This window comes from Anser anser (genome assembly GCF_964211835.1).
Source record: "Anser anser genome assembly, chromosome: 1".
NCBI lineage: Eukaryota > Metazoa > Chordata > Aves > Anseriformes > Anatidae > Anser > Anser anser.
This window is the reverse complement of record NC_139720.1, coordinates 55838215-55854736: the sequence shown is the minus strand read 5'-3', so window position 1 is coordinate 55854736 and position 16522 is coordinate 55838215. Positions and strand designations below refer to the sequence as shown.

At 51.8% G+C, this 16522-nt stretch overlaps 1 protein-coding gene and 1 long non-coding RNA gene across 2 annotated transcripts in view; both read right to left on the bottom strand.

Annotated features, from left to right (window-relative positions):
- Positions 1 to 1906: 1906 nt before the first annotated feature.
- Positions 1907 to 10563, bottom strand: ELFN2 (extracellular leucine rich repeat and fibronectin type III domain containing 2). The gene has a single exon (XM_083804222.1). The coding sequence runs from the start codon at positions 10171 to 10173 to the stop codon at positions 7747 to 7749; it is 2427 nt and encodes an 808-aa protein (XP_083660348.1). The 5' UTR covers positions 10174 to 10563; the 3' UTR covers positions 1907 to 7746.
- Positions 10564 to 10605: 42 nt separating this feature from the next.
- The window catches only part of LOC310888362, a 42993-nt gene continuing 37076 nt past the window's right edge, over positions 10606 to 16522 (bottom strand). The window contains exon 3 of the long non-coding RNA XR_014575885.1: positions 10606 to 10838. This is a non-coding gene — a long non-coding RNA (uncharacterized lncRNA). The remainder of the gene's footprint in view (positions 10839 to 16522) is intronic.

The window sequence follows — 16522 nt, the reverse complement described above, 5'->3', positions numbered from 1 at the left end:
GCAATGTTCTTCTCAGTGAGCTCACACTGGCCACCCAGCTGACTTTGTCCATCACAGTCTCCTGCAGCCACTTCACTGCTCCCAACACAGCACTTGGGCCTTTCTCCCACCCCCTGATGCAGCTGCCGTGGTGCACCAAGCGGATTCAGGAGGCAGAGGTCACCGTGGTTTGCTGCAGGGACTGCATCAGTTGGACACAGTCGTATTCAGAGGCACTTGGGAGAACAACGCAGACTCTCAGAAGTTGCTGACACCTCGTCCCTTTCCCAGAGGCACATAGACTCACACAGCCCTGTGGAGAGCAGAGGAATCCCAGGGTCTCTGGAGTCAGCCAAAGGCTACTTAAATACCAGCACTGCTTAACTCTTTCCTTTTGACCCAGAGGGCTGACTACTGTCCTTCAATGTGCCCCCCCAACACAGAGATTCAACAATCTCTGCCTGGCTTCAGGACATTCGTGACTTCTCCAGCCCTGACAGTCTTTCCTTCCCAAAGCTTTCTGCTCCCCCCACACAGCAGCTGCAAATACATCTTGTCCTTTCTCATCCCTGTGGCAGAGCACCCAGACGAAATGCAGGGACTGTGGAGACAAAATTGAATTTAGCAACAAAACAAACAGCATGGGGGCACTCTACTGATTAGATTACACCAGTTTAAAAGTTGTGTATTAATTCCTCTCAAGGTTTGAGATTCCCTTTTTCTGACGGCCCATATCCCTCCACTGCAGAGATGCAGGTGTCAGGAATTCCTCTTTGACCCAAAGATCCAACTTTCCACCAAGCACTTGAAATTCTGATTAACCCCAGCAGAGCTCCTCTTTGTTATGCATTATTGTCCATCCCCTAGAGACGCAGAGCCCAGAACCATTCCTTCCTACACTCAGTCATCCTTTCCAGGACCAAGGAAGAACACATTAGACTGTAAAGCCTGTAGTAGGCAGCTGCCCCCAAGGCTGCTCTAAAATCAATTCAAGCATTAATAAGAGTTGCCAGCTTCTGCGGCATATATATCCAGGAGCTGAAAGTCACTGTTGTGTCCATATTCACATTCACCTCCCCACCCCCGACTGCTTATTTCTGCCCTTTTCTACTCCAGGAACAGAGGATGTGAACAGCTAGTCCTAGCAGCTGCCTCCAGGAAGGAAGCTCAAAAGCCACTGTTAGACCTGTTTGATCGAAGCTGGACATGCAAGGGCAAAAGACATAAATCTCTGAGCCAGACAGCACTACCACTCTTGGAGAGACTAGAAATGAGAAAAAATCAGGAGCTGGAGAAGAGAGAAGACATTTAAGAGAATAGCTGCTATGTCACCATGAACAAATTGGCCTAATTATGTGTATAAATGCACCAATACACACAGATTTGCTAGCTGTATTCTTGCCTTGAAATATTGATGCTTAGGAAGAGCTGAGATCAGGATATCTGCTGGTGGATTAGGGCACAGATTGCTTAGTCACTACCCATGGCCAAATCACCTGGCTTGGAGTGAGTTTCTCTGGACAGCTCTGGAGCTTGGCAGAGGATGCCTCTTACCACCAGCTGAGGATTTGTGGTGTTGTTGATGGGTGAGGAAGCTCTGTCCTACACCCAGGCAGTGGTGTATGCATGCCTGGGATGGGATGTGAACTGGGTGCTGAGCAGTAGAGGACCAGCATCATGAGAGAACTGAGGACTCAGCAAAACTGAGGATGCATCCAAACGGTGCTCCACAATAAGGCAACTTCCAAGTGCAGAGAAAAGTGTATTAGTGGGGAGCAGATGTCCAGAATCCTTCTCCCACACCCTCACCCAGCTTTCTCAGTTTCTCCCTTACCCCGTTCCCTCCCATCCCATCCCACTTCCTGTGCAAGACAAGGCTGGGACAAACAGACTCAGAAGCAGCTTTTCATATTTTATGTTTGTTGTTTTTTTGGATTTTTTGTTGCTTTTTTTTAAATAAGAAATTTATTGCAAATATAGAAATTGATTTTCTCCATACAGGAATCTCCGAGTTGAGGAAAAACGATTTCGTGCCATTCAGTTTTAAAACAGGAAAAGAAAGAAGAAAAAGAAAAGAGAGAGAGAAAGAAAAGGAAGAGAAAGAAAGAGAAATCCAAAAGAAGGAAAGAAAAAAATAAAAGAACAGAGAAAAGAACATAACTCCAACTCAAATGTGTCCATACACAACCGGGGGGGTCACAGGGTTGTTGCGGAAAGAGGAACACCAAAGAGGCCACAAGGAGCCAGTCCCAGCAGCTGCCTCCGAGGCCCTTCTTTACATTCAAGGGGAGCCCCCCCCCTTGGCTCTTTGCCCCCGCAGCTGCCCACCCCTTCCCACCCCCTCGCCCCAGGTGCTGTGCTTGTGGATGGACCAGCGGTACCAGCCCCGGTGGACCTTGCCTGACCCATCCGGCTCCTCCTTCCCCCCAGGGACAGGGGGAGAGCAGGCGGTGGGAGCAGACCACCGAAGAGCAAGGCCTCACAGTGGCGGTGGTGGTAACGGGGAGGCGAAGGCCAAGCCAAACACGTGAGGATGGGGTGGACGAAAGGGGACCCGTGAGAGGGGGAAAGAGGAGAAGGGTTGAACGGGGTGGGTTAGAGCTGCCATGGCAGAGCTGCATGGGGAGAGGTATAGGGAGAGCTTCCCACAGCACGAGGCAGGGGAAGAAATGGGGAGGCAGATCAAGAAAGCCCCTCACAGCACAAGAGCAAAGTGACTGGAGGGACAGGGTGCGTGTGTGTGTATGGGGGAGGCAACAGACCCCCCCCTCTGCCCCTTCTTTGGGGAAAAAAACCCAAACACCTGCCTGATCCAGGGTAGGGGAGAGGCAGCTGAGGTGGGGCGGGCTCCTCCAGCCCTATGAGAGACCCCGGCAGCCCGGTGGAGGGTGGCGCTCAGTGTCTTTCCCACACTGAGTCACCCCGAAGATGCTCCCTCCGGTTCAGGCGGTGGGACATCAGCAGCAGGCTGGCTCCTGCAGGAGGACGTGGCTCCATGAGTGCAGCTTGTGCTGAAGGAGGTGGTGGCTGTGGAAGAGGGGAGTTCTCCAGGTTCCCGGAGGCCGTGTGTGCTTCCAGACGCAGCCGAGTCAGCAACAAGCATGGCAAATGTGCTTTCGGGGCCGTGGCTCCAGCTCCTGCCCGTGTGGCAGCTGCCCGACCTGTAGCGCTGAGCTCTGCCCTACAGAGAGGGGCCACAGCTCATCATGAAGTCTGTCCAGCTTTTCTCTTCAGGCATTGACTTACTCCCCACCTCCTCTCCCCCTATGCATTCAGTCCTTCCTCTCACTGGTCCTTTCTTTCTTATTCTTTCCTGTGCGTCCATCTCTTCCCCTGTTCCTTCCATCCTAACCCTCTTCTCTGTCCCCTCCCTCTCCCTGTTTCCTCCTAGCGCCCTCCCCATCCCTTGGTCCCTTCAGTACAGCAGACCCTCCTCATCCCTGCTGTCTCTGCCCCTTCTTTCTCTTCCTTGGCTCCTTTTTCCCTCCTGCATCTCCCCCTCCTTCCCCCAAGCCTTCCTGGCAGAGCCTCCTCCAGGAAGGCAGGCTGATTAGCATTGCAAACACACAGAAGCCTCCTCAGCCTGACATAAATCTTCATTTGTCAGTCATGAATATTTCACACCTGCCTCAGGAGGGATTTATTCAGCACAGAAGAGTGGGGAGCGGGCGAGGGGAACGTGGCACTGGAGCAGGAGCTGGGGCAGCACCCGCAGGGGTGGGGAAGGGCTCTGCACCACGGGAACAGCACACCTAGGGTCTCACGTTCATTCTTATGGGTGTGGGAATCCAGCACAGCTCCCCTGGGCCTGTTCTTGGGGGAAAGGGCAGGTCAGCATCCCTTCTCATTCCTCACCCTCCGCTCTTCTCAGTGAGGCAAACTAAACCCTTGATTTTCCCTGTTGGGAGTCACCAACCCAGTAATAAAATGTGAAGGGGGCTGATCCTGGTTCTGCCCCATGGATTCACTTTGCCTTGGGAGAAGGCAGGGGTGAGCCTGCCATAGAGGGCTTAGAAACTTCAGGCTTCTCTTTGGGCCTTTTCCCACCATGGAGGTCTTAGAGTTGTCATCAGGCCCTGCCCTCTGCCAGGGCCACCCGCAGGAGAGGAGGAGTAGGACAGACCTAACCCAGAGCCTCCTGCAACCAATGAGAGGAAGGTGGTGGGAGGTCTTCCAGCAACTGCACCAGGCTCCAAATCAAGCTTTTACTGTGACAGAGGTTTCTCTTCAGGTGAGGTAGTCCTTGCTCCCCCAAGAATGGCCTTGCTTGAAGATCTGGGGAAGGTGAAACCAGGGCAGATGGATGCCCATTTCTCTTATGAGATCTGTCTCCATGGACCTCACTCCTTTTTCTAAATAATTAGGAGAAATGATGACCACTAGAAAGAACAGGCCTTTGGTATATAACACATCCCCCTTCATACACGCAACCCTGAAAAGCAGCTAAGAGACCACATACAGGGCAAGGGGAAGGGGCACTGAAAAGAGGAGGGGGAGTTTTTTATGAGGCTGATTAGGTTGGGATCTCTTGCGGTTGTGTTCCCTCCCAAACTGGTAGGAGTCTCTCATAAAATCACATCGGGGATGAAGGAAAGGAGCACGGAAAACAGGGACAAGGATGGGTGAGACTTTGGGGAGGAGGTTAAATTCCAACAAACTGGCACATATACAACAGGTGTTTGCTCAGAAAAATACAGTAAAATCATCATGCAAATATAACGTTAAATCTGCTTTCCTCCAACAGGGCTGGCATCACTTCGTGAGCCCTCATCCCTGGGGAAGGAGCAGGACAAGGAAGAAGGGAGGAGGAAGGAAGGTGGGACACTGTTCCCCTTCCTTGCCCTCTTCCTCCCACAGAACAGTCCATCTTGTGCAAACTTCACCCACTGGTTTGGAGTGGGGGGCTACAATGGGGAGAGAAATGGCTTATCCCCCGCACCCAGCCTTACCCTACCACAGGCAAAAGAAGGGCTTGATGACACTTGTATTCCTGACCACTCTGCCTTGCTGGGGTGATGAGCAGAGGGAGCAGAAACCATTACAGGTTAAGGCTTCCCCCAAAAACCTATATGAGCAGAACTCATTACAAGACCATAAAGCAGAGGAGAAGCACAGGGAGGGAAGAGGTGGGGAGCGGAACAGGACTCCATCCCCCTGTGCCTGACATCCTCCTTTTCCCATCCAATTCTGTGCCCCAGCCATTAGTCTTTCCAGTTCGGACAGCCGCCACTCTGGAAGACCACTGGGCCTGTTCCACATGGCAGCTGGAGAGGTCTCTGCTGTGCCTAAGCACCTCTCACAGCATTTGCCCGCCTTGCTTTGCTGCATTGTCCCAACATGGAGGAAAACCCAGCAGCAGCGATGTCCTTCATCATTCTGCACACACACACCCCTTCTGCTGCGTTGCACTGACTCTTACAGGGTGGAGTCAGTACCACAGATACCTCTGGACTCAAAGCAAGATGATGCTCTGGCTGTGGGGAATGTGGCTGACAGTGAAGGAGGCTGCGGCTATGGGATCCAGAGCTGGCTTAGGATTGTTACTCTCAGCATCCCTACAAGGAAGGGATGCTAAGGATCTTCACAAGCTTAGACCTTGAGGTGTATCACTCTGATTTTTGCACACCAGGCTCTGCCTACTGCTTCTCCTCACTTTTAGAAGATGAAGCTATGTTACCTCCAGCACTGAAACCAGCTGTCAGAGCTGGCAACACTATTACCTGACTGATAATGTGCAGGCAGCACATAAACAACTCCCAGAGAAGGTACTTCACACTCGTCCTTTTCCCAGGGCCCCCAAACACATTGGCGCTCCAGAGGAGCACCTCAGAAAGGAAATAGCCACTTGGGAAAGGCCAACACAACACAGGCCCTCACTCTCATCCTGGTAGGTGTGAACGATAGCCAAGAGCGATTGGGGTGTGCAGCTCATGGAGAGGAAGCCCACAGTGCTGCATAAAAAATGCACTGAAGATGCACTCAGCAGGCAGCCACCCCTGCCTGACAAGGAAACTCTGGGAGAGAGGGTGCCACGATTGTGCTTTGTTGGGCTGCTCGGAAACAGGATGAAGTGGAGAGGGCAATATGCTCATTCCCAACACTGTGGCAGCTCTTCTATCCAAGGGAGAGAGGCTGGGACCTAGCAAGGAAAACTTGTGGGTTTTTTTGACAAGATGTTAAAGAGTCCCTAAGAAAAGTCTGTCACAGCTAACTGTGAGGAGGTGGAGGATTTAGGAGGTGGTAAGTTTGTTCTGACTCTTAAGTATTAAGGGCCTCTTAAGTATTCAGAAGAACACTGCTATCCAGAGGCTAGCATCCTCTAGCCCAGCACACCATATGGCTGCACACAGAAAGGGAGCTTCTCTTGGAGCCAACCCTCCTGGGCTGCTCCCAGGCCCACTCTTACATCCCTTTTATTTCCTGTGCTTTTGCCTTCACCCTACGCTATCTCCTATTCATGCCAAAGTATCCATGGCCTATGCAAGTGGAAGCCACTCAGTGTCTTTTCTATGAACCCAGTGCTTTCTAAGCAATAGAAACCCTATTTTTGCACTCAGCTCTCCTGAGGAAAGCAAGGAGGATGTCTGATGTTCTTCTACCCTTCTCCCAACATGATGCAAGTCAGCTGGGAAGAACTGCAGAAGCTTCACATACAAGTTGTTCTGCTTAACTCCTTTCCAGGTCCCTTCCTCATAGTAAGGGAGGTAAAACAGTGTACCAAACCTACTCCTCAGGTCAGCCTCAGCATGGGTGTGCGTGGTGGGAAATGGTAGGACCCATGACCTATGACTGACACCCATGAAGACATGGGAACCCTTTGCACCTCTGAAAGACTGGACCTTCATGACTCCTCATCTACATTTCCTTGAGGACCTGACTTGATGTGCAAAAGAGCACAGACATACCCCCTCAGTGACTGGCAGATAACTGGCTCTAAGCAGGCCTATCACTCCAGGATCACTGATGTTCAACAACAATAGCATGGTGGGAGAAGGGGAGAGGGGAGAGCAACAAGGTCACAGAGCCTGTTGTATGGCAAGTCTACCTCCTGTCCATCACACTCTCCTTCCTCTGAGGATGATGGAGGTTCCTGAAATATCTAGACAAAAAGTGCAAGCCTAGGGAGATGGGTAGGGAAGAGGAAAAGGAAAAGGAGTGAGAGAACTTCTTCCAACAAATCCCACCTAACTTGGAAGGGGACAGAAGAGAGAGAAAAGCCTCGACTTCCAAAGGATATGGGGGGGGGGGGGGGAACTAAGGTGACAAAAAATTTGGAAAAGTAGGTGTAAGAAGTGGGCAGAGAAGCTCTCTAAACCAAAGTTCTCCCCTCCCACTAAAATGAAAAATCATCTCTCAAGCAGCAAGAGGAACAGAAAGAGCAATAGTTCACAGCTGAGTTCCATGCCCGGTGAGTGTTCGTCCCTGCCCATCCCCTGCCACCACTGCCACCCCCTCCCAGTGCCACCCACCCGCACTCCAGTGTTGTTACCACAGTGTCAGAGCAGGACTCTCCTCCCAACCATCTGCAGGCAGAACAATGGTCCCCGTAACACAGTAGAGACAATTCGGCATATGTGTGTGTGTCTGTGTGTGTGAGAGTTTTTCTGTTGTTGTAAACTTTAAGAAACAATTCTGTCAGTTTTGTATTTGTCGGGAGTATTTTGTTGTTGGTTTATTTTTTCACAGTCAAGTGGCATTTTTTTTTCTGGTTGTTGGGGGGGGGGGGGTCTTGTTTTGTATTGTTTCCTTGGAAAGAATAGGGGAGAGTCACAGCTTCTGCTGAGCAGAGACTCCTTTCCAGTAATCCAGGATGTCATGCAGATCCTCGTCCTTGGCAAACTGAACTTTCTTCCGCAGGGCATGCCCAGCCGCCATGTAAACCTCCTCCCTGTGGTGCTTCTTGTAAGGCCGGAATCGCTCCCAGATCTTGTGGGTGCTCTCCGATGAGTACTCAGGGCTGGAGGAGTAACCCGAGAAGTAGTGTCTGGGGGAGAGCTGGGAATACGTGGAGTCTCGCTTGGAGCGGGAGAGTGGCTTGAGGAACGACACGCGCTGGCTCAAGGTGTCAGCACTTTCCTCATAGTACAGGGCCGGGAAGGAGTGTCGGTGCTCACTGCAGTGGTACGAAGGCTTGACCTCCAAGTGGTGGATGGCGCCCGGGGACACCAAGGGAAGACGATCCAAAGGGCTGTTGAGTGGGCTGCCCTTCTCAATGTATTTGGAGTCAGACTTGCTCAGTGGTGGGTGGTCAGGCACATCCAGGCTGAAGACCTTGGCGCTCTTGATGGAGCCACTGGAGGAGACGCTGCAGGTCTTTCTGGCCACGGCAGCATCAGCACTGAGCTGGCGCTGCAAAGGGTGGTGGGAGCTTTCCTTGTAGGGTGGGGAAAGAAAGCTGGGCCGCTCTAGCCCACCCGAGGAACTGGCAGGTATGGACTGGCACTCAAAGGCCATGTCTGAGTCTACGCCAGTCCCACCACCCAGGAAAGAGGCCGTGTCCAGCTTGAGGGCATCAATACAGTTGTTGATGATCTGGTTGACCTTGTCTACCTCCTTGGCAATAGTAGAGATCTCAGCAGCTGAGCCTTGCCCATTGTCAAGCTCCCTCAGGTCCTCATCCCGCTGGGTCCGTTCCAGACCATCCCCACCACCAGTCCGCACCTCAATGTAGTTGCCTTTAGTGGTGACTTTGGGGGTCTCCATACCAGCCTCCATTGACTTTGGTGGGGGCAACTTCTCCCCAATCATGGAAGGGATGGAGGACATCCGTGAGACAGGGATCACTGGTGGCTCACCCAGTTTCTGGGAAGGATGGACCATGGTACTGGTATCAATATCTGACCCATAACGCATTTCCAGGATGGTCTTTTTGACATTGAGGGACTTCTGTTTCTCTTCCTGCATCCTCCGCTTCCGCAGGCAGTAGTACACCACCCCCAGGACAATGACCATCCCAAAGAGGCAACCAAGGGTGGTCATGATATAGTGTGTGGTGGTGGAAGTACTGGAAATGGGGTCCTCCCTGCCTTTGCTCCTGGTTGCAAAGGTCAGGCAAGTGTGGTTGTAGCGCCTGTTGTTGCGGATGGAGGCCACACAGAAAGTGTAATCAGTGTGGGCCTTCAACTTGTTGACAGTGACGTATTCCTTCTTGCTCTTCAGTGTCGCAATGTCAGAAACGTAGCTGTTGTTGTATTGGACCAGCACATACATCTTACTGTAGGGCATGGGGATGGTTACCATCAAGATGGCTGAGGTGATGGTGACATCGTGGAGCTTGATGCTGGGACTGAAGGAGGAGTCGGTGGTGGAGGAGGCTGGAGGCTTGACGGAGAGGAAGTCCCCGGGGCTGATGGCTGAGCCCTCATCCAAGTCTCGCTGGGAGTCGGGGGTATAAGGGGTGGGGTTAACCCTGGAGAGGGAGGGGATGGTGCCACCTCTGCACATGGACTGGAAGATGGTGATGGCATTGCGGTTGTGGTGAGGCCGAGGTACCAGGAGCGGGTACCCGGCAAACTCCCGCGGCGTCTCACACTGGAGCCGGTCATAGTTCTTGGTGACGTTGTTGAAGAGAGCCAGCCAGTTAAGAAAGCTGTAGAGGCTACAGTCACAGTTGAAGGGGTTGCCCGCCAGCTCACACACCATCAGATTGCTCAAGCTGGTGAAAGTGTTGCCTTCCAGGCGGCTGAGACGATTCGACGACAGGTCGATGCTAATCAGGCTGGGGCACTCAGAGAAGGCAGTAGGGGTGACCAGCTCTATCAGGTTGTGCTGCACGAATAGGAACTGGAGCCGGGCCATGCCCCTCAACATGCCCTCTGTCAAATTTGTGAGTTTGTTGTAGCCCAGCTGCAAGACCTGGAGGTTTGTCTGGCCCATGAAAGCCCCATCCTCAATATAGGAGATCTCGTTCTTGGTCAGGTTCAGGTCGGTCAGGTTGCCGAAGCGGTTGAGGGAGGAGTACAGCACCACTTTGAGCTTATTCTCGTTCAGACGCAAGTCATGCACCGTGCTGTTGATGTGCTGGGGGATGGTCTCGTATGGGGGCTGGTTCTGGCTGCAGATGGCCAGCCACACATAACCTTTGTCCCCCTCGATCAGCCAGCAGTCAGCTCGCACAGTGCCGGGGGAAAACAAGCAGAGCAAGGCAGCTGCCCACAACCCCAGGCACATCATGGTCTGCAGTGGTGCCCTCATCAGGCCAAAAAAAAAAAGAAAAATTAAAAAAGAAAAAAAAAAGCAACAAAAAATACAAATTCCAGAACCACAGCAAAAGGAAAATTAGGGGCAGAGGAAAGAGAAAGGGGGTAGTAAATAGGGGTTTAGCAACAGAAGTGCATGAGCACCCCAGTCCTATTGGGTGTCAACGCCATCATTTCTTCTTGCCCTCTGGGTCAAGCCAGGAGCACGGAGCAGGGAGGATACATGCAGTTTGCTTCCAACACACCCAAAAGCTGCCACCAAGGATGAGTGGTCTGGAAGGGAACACTTTGTGCTTCTTTTCTAAACAGAAATTCAGACTGAGGACAGAGAATCTTCTTTGATGCTCATGAGCGACTGTCCCATTTCTTCCACTGTCCTCCCACCCACCCACCCCCCACCCACACCGAACCCACCCCAAAACAAACCCAAGCCCTCCCCCCTCTAGTCTTCCCCTGCCCCTCCACGGTGTGATTTGGAGAATAAGGCAGGGCTGCCTCCTCTGTCGCTCACGCTCCCTGAGTTCCTTCTCCTCCTCCTCTTCCTTCTCTCCTAGGTTCCCTCTGAGAAGCTTCAGAGCTTCAGATCAAACATGTCGAAAACAAAAATACAGAGAGGGAAAGAGCAAGCGCACATGAGAGAGATCCATCTGTCACCGGAATCTGGAAAAGAAAGCACACAGGAGACAAGAAGAGGCATCAGTTGGGGGATCTTTGCGATAAGAGTGTAGATGATGAGGTTTCGTGAGAAGAGGGAGATGGAGAAGAGACAGCACTGGGGGGGGGGGGGGGGGGGGGGGTGCAGGCAAAGGAGGAGTGGGACCGGCTGCCTTGCTGATAAGCCTTTGAGAAGGGAACCCTCATGACATATAATCTTCTACTGGGGGTACGCAGAAGTGTACCTGAGCTCCGTTATGCAACATAATCACAGCCAGGGACACGGGGGAAGGCAGCGGAGTGGGGGCAGGAGGGGAAGGGAAGAGAGGCTGGGAAACAAATGGCTGCTGTTGCGCTCAGCTCAAAACTGCTAGTGTAAACAAAGGCAAGCCCCAAACACAGCCAAAGCCAAGGATTTTCAGCTGCCTGAAAACCATGTACACAGAATGCATGAAGCAATGAAAATGCAAACAAGCCTCCACCCCCCCCCAACAAAATTAAAAACAAAGCAAAGCACTTTTTAATTTGTTTCCTCCCCTCCTTGATGCAAGAGGGATAAATAATTCAAGCCACGTGTAACCTCTTGTGCTCTAAACATTTTTCCTGCCTCTTGGTGCAGGGACAAGGCTGTTGAGGTGAGCCAGCCTGGTTGGAGCATGCAGGGGAGCAGGATGTAGGCAGCGTATCAAATACCAGCCCCCAGTTCTCCCACCCAGCAATCCCAGCAGTACCGAGCTGAAGGACGTCGCCCACCTACCCCACCAAAGTGACATTTGCCTTAATGCATCTCTGGGATCTGGGCAAGCTCCTGGTCCTGACTGGGAAGGGCAGCTTGGAGCACCCTTCCCTCTGGCCATGGCTTCAACCCTTCTCCCAGTGTGCTGAGACAGGAACCTGGCAGAAGCGCCCTCAAGCAGCGTGGAGAAAATCATTTCATACAGCAAAGAAAATATGTGGGCACTGGACTTTTTTGTTTTAACTTTCATAGAAAATAATTTTATTAAAAAAAAAAAAAAGGGATTCTTAGTTGTGAAGAATAAAGATCCCCTCTAGCGCCTTTTTTTGGGGGAGGGGAGGCTGCTCACTAAAGATACTGCTGAAGCTTTTGCCACAAAAGCTGAACCAATTTCTAGCACAGAGACACAAAGGGCAGAAGTAAAATGAAGGAAGATAAATGGAGGAGGAGTGAGTGAACCCTTGAGGAACAAGGCTTACGTCTGTGGAGAAATCTGAGCTGATTTGGGTCTGTGGAATTACCAGGCCAGCTGGATTAAGGGATCAGAGATAGTGTCACAGAGAAACACTTAAATATTCAATAATCCAAAAAGGAAAGCCAAGACAGAGAAGGGGAGGGGAAGAAGAGCTAGACCAATGGAAAAGATAAAGTCTCTCTTCCCCACGGCTTGTCGTCTGAGGCCACCAAACTCAGGCCGGTTGTGATTGTCATATGACGGCCTTCAGCTGCTGCCTCATGTTCAGCTTTGCATCAGCCATCACTGAAGCAGAAGGCAGAGGTTTTTAGTCTGTTGCTTTGTTTCTCAGCCTTATAATCCAATGAGAAACAATTTCCTGACACTGCCTCCACAGATGCATCAGACAGGAGGCACAGCTGGCTCTCCACAGGCTGGCACCCACAGAGCTCTGCCATCCCTCAGGGTTAGTCCCCTCCCTTGTCCCACCTTTTCCCCAACCATCTTTGCCCCTTTGCCTTCCTATAATATTCCTCCACCTTGCCCAGTCTTCTCTGCAGAATAAATGAGCAGCAGATACTACCGTTCTTTTGGCACATCGGTACCCAAAGTATGTCCACCCCAGGAGAGGCCAGGGGCAACCCCTGAGCAAGTAGTGAAAAATTTAGCCTGGGTTTCTCTTGCTAGCATCCTTCTCTGAGCATTACCCTTTGGCTTTATCCTCTCCAACCCCCCCAAACCAATATCCAGCTACATACAGAAAGGTCCCAGTCCATTTGCTTTGACTCCATCTGGCAGCACAGGCTGTTCTAAATGCTGTACTAAAGTTGTTATTGCCTGCCGTGGCTTGCTTGTGGTGCACAGGGAGCAACACTGAGGCCATGACCACAATCCTCTGCAGCAGCCCCAGCAATCTCTGAGACACATCCCCATCCTGATCAGGTAGCACAGAGAAGGCTTGGAAGGAGAAATGTTCTAGAAGCCTGGAAAGGAAAGAGGTGGCTGGGTTCGGGGGTGGAAGGAAATGAAAGTGGTGTTTATCCTTGCTATGTGCCAAAAACGTAGGGACCATGCAGAGAAGTCCTGCTTCCCATCCACCTCCCACCTCTGCAACCTTGCCTCTGCTGCAGGCCAAAGAAAGGGCCAAAATGTTCCTTAAGTCAGATTCTGCAATCCTTTTAGGCCCCAATGGAGAGTGTCATACAAGAAACATGCAAGCCCTTACCATTCCCCCAGCAGCTCCTGTCTCCCCGCTATTGCACAGGTTTTAAGGGCCCTGATACCAACCCAAACTGGGGCCTCCCTGGTGGCTCCCATGGGCCAGGACCCCATTTCAGCTCAGCCTGGGGCCTGCAGTCCCTGCCCCTGCAATTCTCAGGTATCCAGGTGGCACAGGGAGTGACATGGGAGTACAGACACTAGTTAGATAGCCGGGGACGAGGATAGGTTCAAATACAAACACTGAAACTGTGAACAGGGATGGTGTGGGGAATGAGGACAACTTGGGGGCCGTGGAGGGGTGCAGGGGTTGGATAGGCCATGACTGAGGGAGGATATGAGGCCTAGGATATCAGGATATGAGGGTATGGGGTCTAGGATATGAGGTCTAGGGGGCACGGTGTGAAAAAGCAACCAGAAAAGCCACACACAGCAGCAGTTTGGGCCTGCAATCCTGACCTTGCCAACCTTGTCCTCCTGGGGCCCAGTGCACTGAAAAAGCCAGCACTTAATTCTACCATTGCTTAAACGGTGCTAAGAGCCTCACATTAGAAATGCATGCATTAAAAACCTGCCAAACACTCTTGGCTCCCCTGGGGACACCCCGAAACCAGGCCAAGGCTCCTGCTGCTTTCCTCCACTTTGTGCTGAAGCTGGGAATCAGCCCTCCCAGCTCAGCATGCTGCCTGCTGCCGGGAGGCCTCGGGGTGCAAATGCCGCCTTTAAAATGCTCTCCTGTGTTGGCTTCAGAGCCCTTCTGAGATTTCTCTAACCGCTTTCCAGAAAAGGGGAGCCGCCTTTCCCAGTGTGCTTGGGGTTTGTTGCTTCACTTGAAGGAATTCTCCACGGCTGCCAGATAATTCCTGTAATACCTGCTGCCCTGCTGGCGTCACTGCAGCTGCTTCAAATTTCTGTCCTCCCATCAGCATGGCCAGAGGTGGTCCTTGCTTTTGCCCCTGGCTCTAGCAAAAGCAGTAGAAGGATGATCCCATTTATTGCAGGAGTTACCATCAAATTACATGGCAACAAAGCTGTGGCTTTGCCTGGAGGCACCCAGAAGCCCCGAGAAGGTTGGAACTAAGAGAAGTGGGAACGGGAAGCCTGACGGCCTGTGGATTTGTGATAAATCCAAATGGAAGACATTTGTGAGAGAGAGGGAGAGGGAGAGAAAAAACATCTTCCACTGTAGCTTTTCTGATGTCCACCAAGGGTTGAGCTCACACAGCACTCCTTTTTTTTCTTTTTTTAATGGGGCTCTGTGAAGGTTTCTTTCTCACTTTATAAAATCATAGAATCATAGAATGGTTTGGGTTGGAAGGGACCTTAAAGATCATTTAGTTCCAGCCCTGCTGCCATGGGCAGGGACACCTTCCACTAGATCAGGTTGCTCAAAGCCCTATCCAACCTGGCCTATGAAGAGAAAAGAAGAGAGACTTTCCCTCTTATCTATTTTATCCCACTATTTTCACAAAACACATGAGTTCTCAGCTTCTCTGAGATCCATACCACCATCACATTTGTTTGAAATTGGCCCTATAGGTTCAAAAAGTCTAGAGGACAGATGAGCCGATTTAGGCAAAAGCACTAAAAGAAAAAAAAAAAAAAAAAAGGCTACTGAGCCACAATGGAAACTTGTGCATTAAAAGGCATTTTCACATCACTGAGCAAAGCCATCACCTCTTACAGGGTCTGGACTTGTATCAATGGGTCCTGCTGAATGGTGGCCACTCAGTGCTAGAGTCTCTGCGACTTTTAGCAGAGTGCTGCTGCAAGAGAAATCTTGTGGTTCCACTCCAGGCTGGTTCATCTCACCATACAAACCCGCAGTCCCTGCTGGGAGAAAAATAATCCCTCCGAAAGCCGGGTTGTCCCTGCCGTGAGTCGGAGGAAGCTCGCAGACTCCAGCTGTCCCCATGATATGAGGAAGCCCAAAGCACTGGGAGCCCAGCAGGACAATGAGGGAAGGAAGCCCACAAAACCACACACCATCTAGGCTGCATGAAGGAAGGGCAGAGGACTGCCAAGGACATGCTGCTCATCCCTCCCATCCTTTGGCCAGTTTGGGGCACAGGAAGAGTTTGGGCAACCCAAAGCTACGTCCACCATACGCATGCAACCAGGCTCAAGCAAACCGAAGCCACCAATCCCAAATCTTTGCTAGGCCAAACAGCTTAAAAGCTAACCATGAACACATCAGCACGATGCTGGAGAGAGACCTCCCTGCGCTCCCATCGCGCCCTCCCAGCGGCGATTAGATGCCTAATTTGTTAGGCAGCAAGAAAGAGAGAATAAGAAAGCTCAGGGGAGGAAAATGAAGCAGCTCAGAAGCATGAAAGAAAAGAGAGAGCTTTAGAAGCGTAAATCTTATTTTAGAGCGATAAACACTGGCAGAAAGGTCTTTCATATGCCATTGCTTCCCTGGCAGGCCAGAGAGCCACCTTTGTTTTCCAAAGGGAGATGGTTACCTTTTATATTAATATGATTATTGAAGATTAAGGGGGATTTGCATCAAGCCAGTGCCACCCAGACAGCCTACAGCAGCAACCCGTGCAAGCACATGCATGGGGTTAGGCTCGGGGAACAGCCTTCTCCAAGCAATAAGAGGACATCAGGAGATTATAAATTCCATAAAAATATTAGCAGCAATGAAGCCACTCTCTACTGCTCTCGCTCCAGGGGAGAGGGGACATGGGAAACATCACTCCCCTTGGTGCCATCCAACGAGCCCAGACACCAGGCGGTGGAAGGGCGTAGGAATAATTCCTGCTGGCAATGGGCAGGGAGCGTGGGCTCCATGTTTCTGTCCGCGCGGATCTGTCACGGGGAGCAAGACAGGCCGTGTGTGTGTGTGTGTGTGTGTGTGTGCATGTGCCAGTGCATCCGTGTGCCTGTGTGTGAGTCACTGCGTGAGACGGTGGCATTGTCGGCTGCGGGGTGCGAGGCGGATGGGGGCTGCACGTGGAGGAGTCGCTGTAGGTGCTCAGGTGGGTGTGCAGGCTGGGTGTGTACGTGGGCTAATCGCTTTATGAAGCCGAGAGTGAGTGCTGGCTGCTGGGGGGAGGAATTGCCATGGGGAACCAGGCAAAGCGCTGCTCGGGAGGGTCTGTGCATGTGCGTGTGTTTGCATGAAGCAGGCACCGGCGAGAAGGGGGTGGGAGTGCTGGCTGTGCGTAAAGCGCCGCGAGGAGCGGGGTGGGAGCGCAGGGCGCGCGTGGGTGTGTGTGGATCACGGGGGACGAGCATTGTTGTGTGAGCGAGTACATGGCAGAAACGCTGCGGGAA

Bases quoted from the DNA above. Each gene is read 5' to 3' on its own strand.
- ELFN2 (XM_083804222.1), bottom strand. From the start codon at position 10,173: ATGAGGGCACCACTGCAGACCATGATGTGCCTGGGGTTGTGGGCAGCT.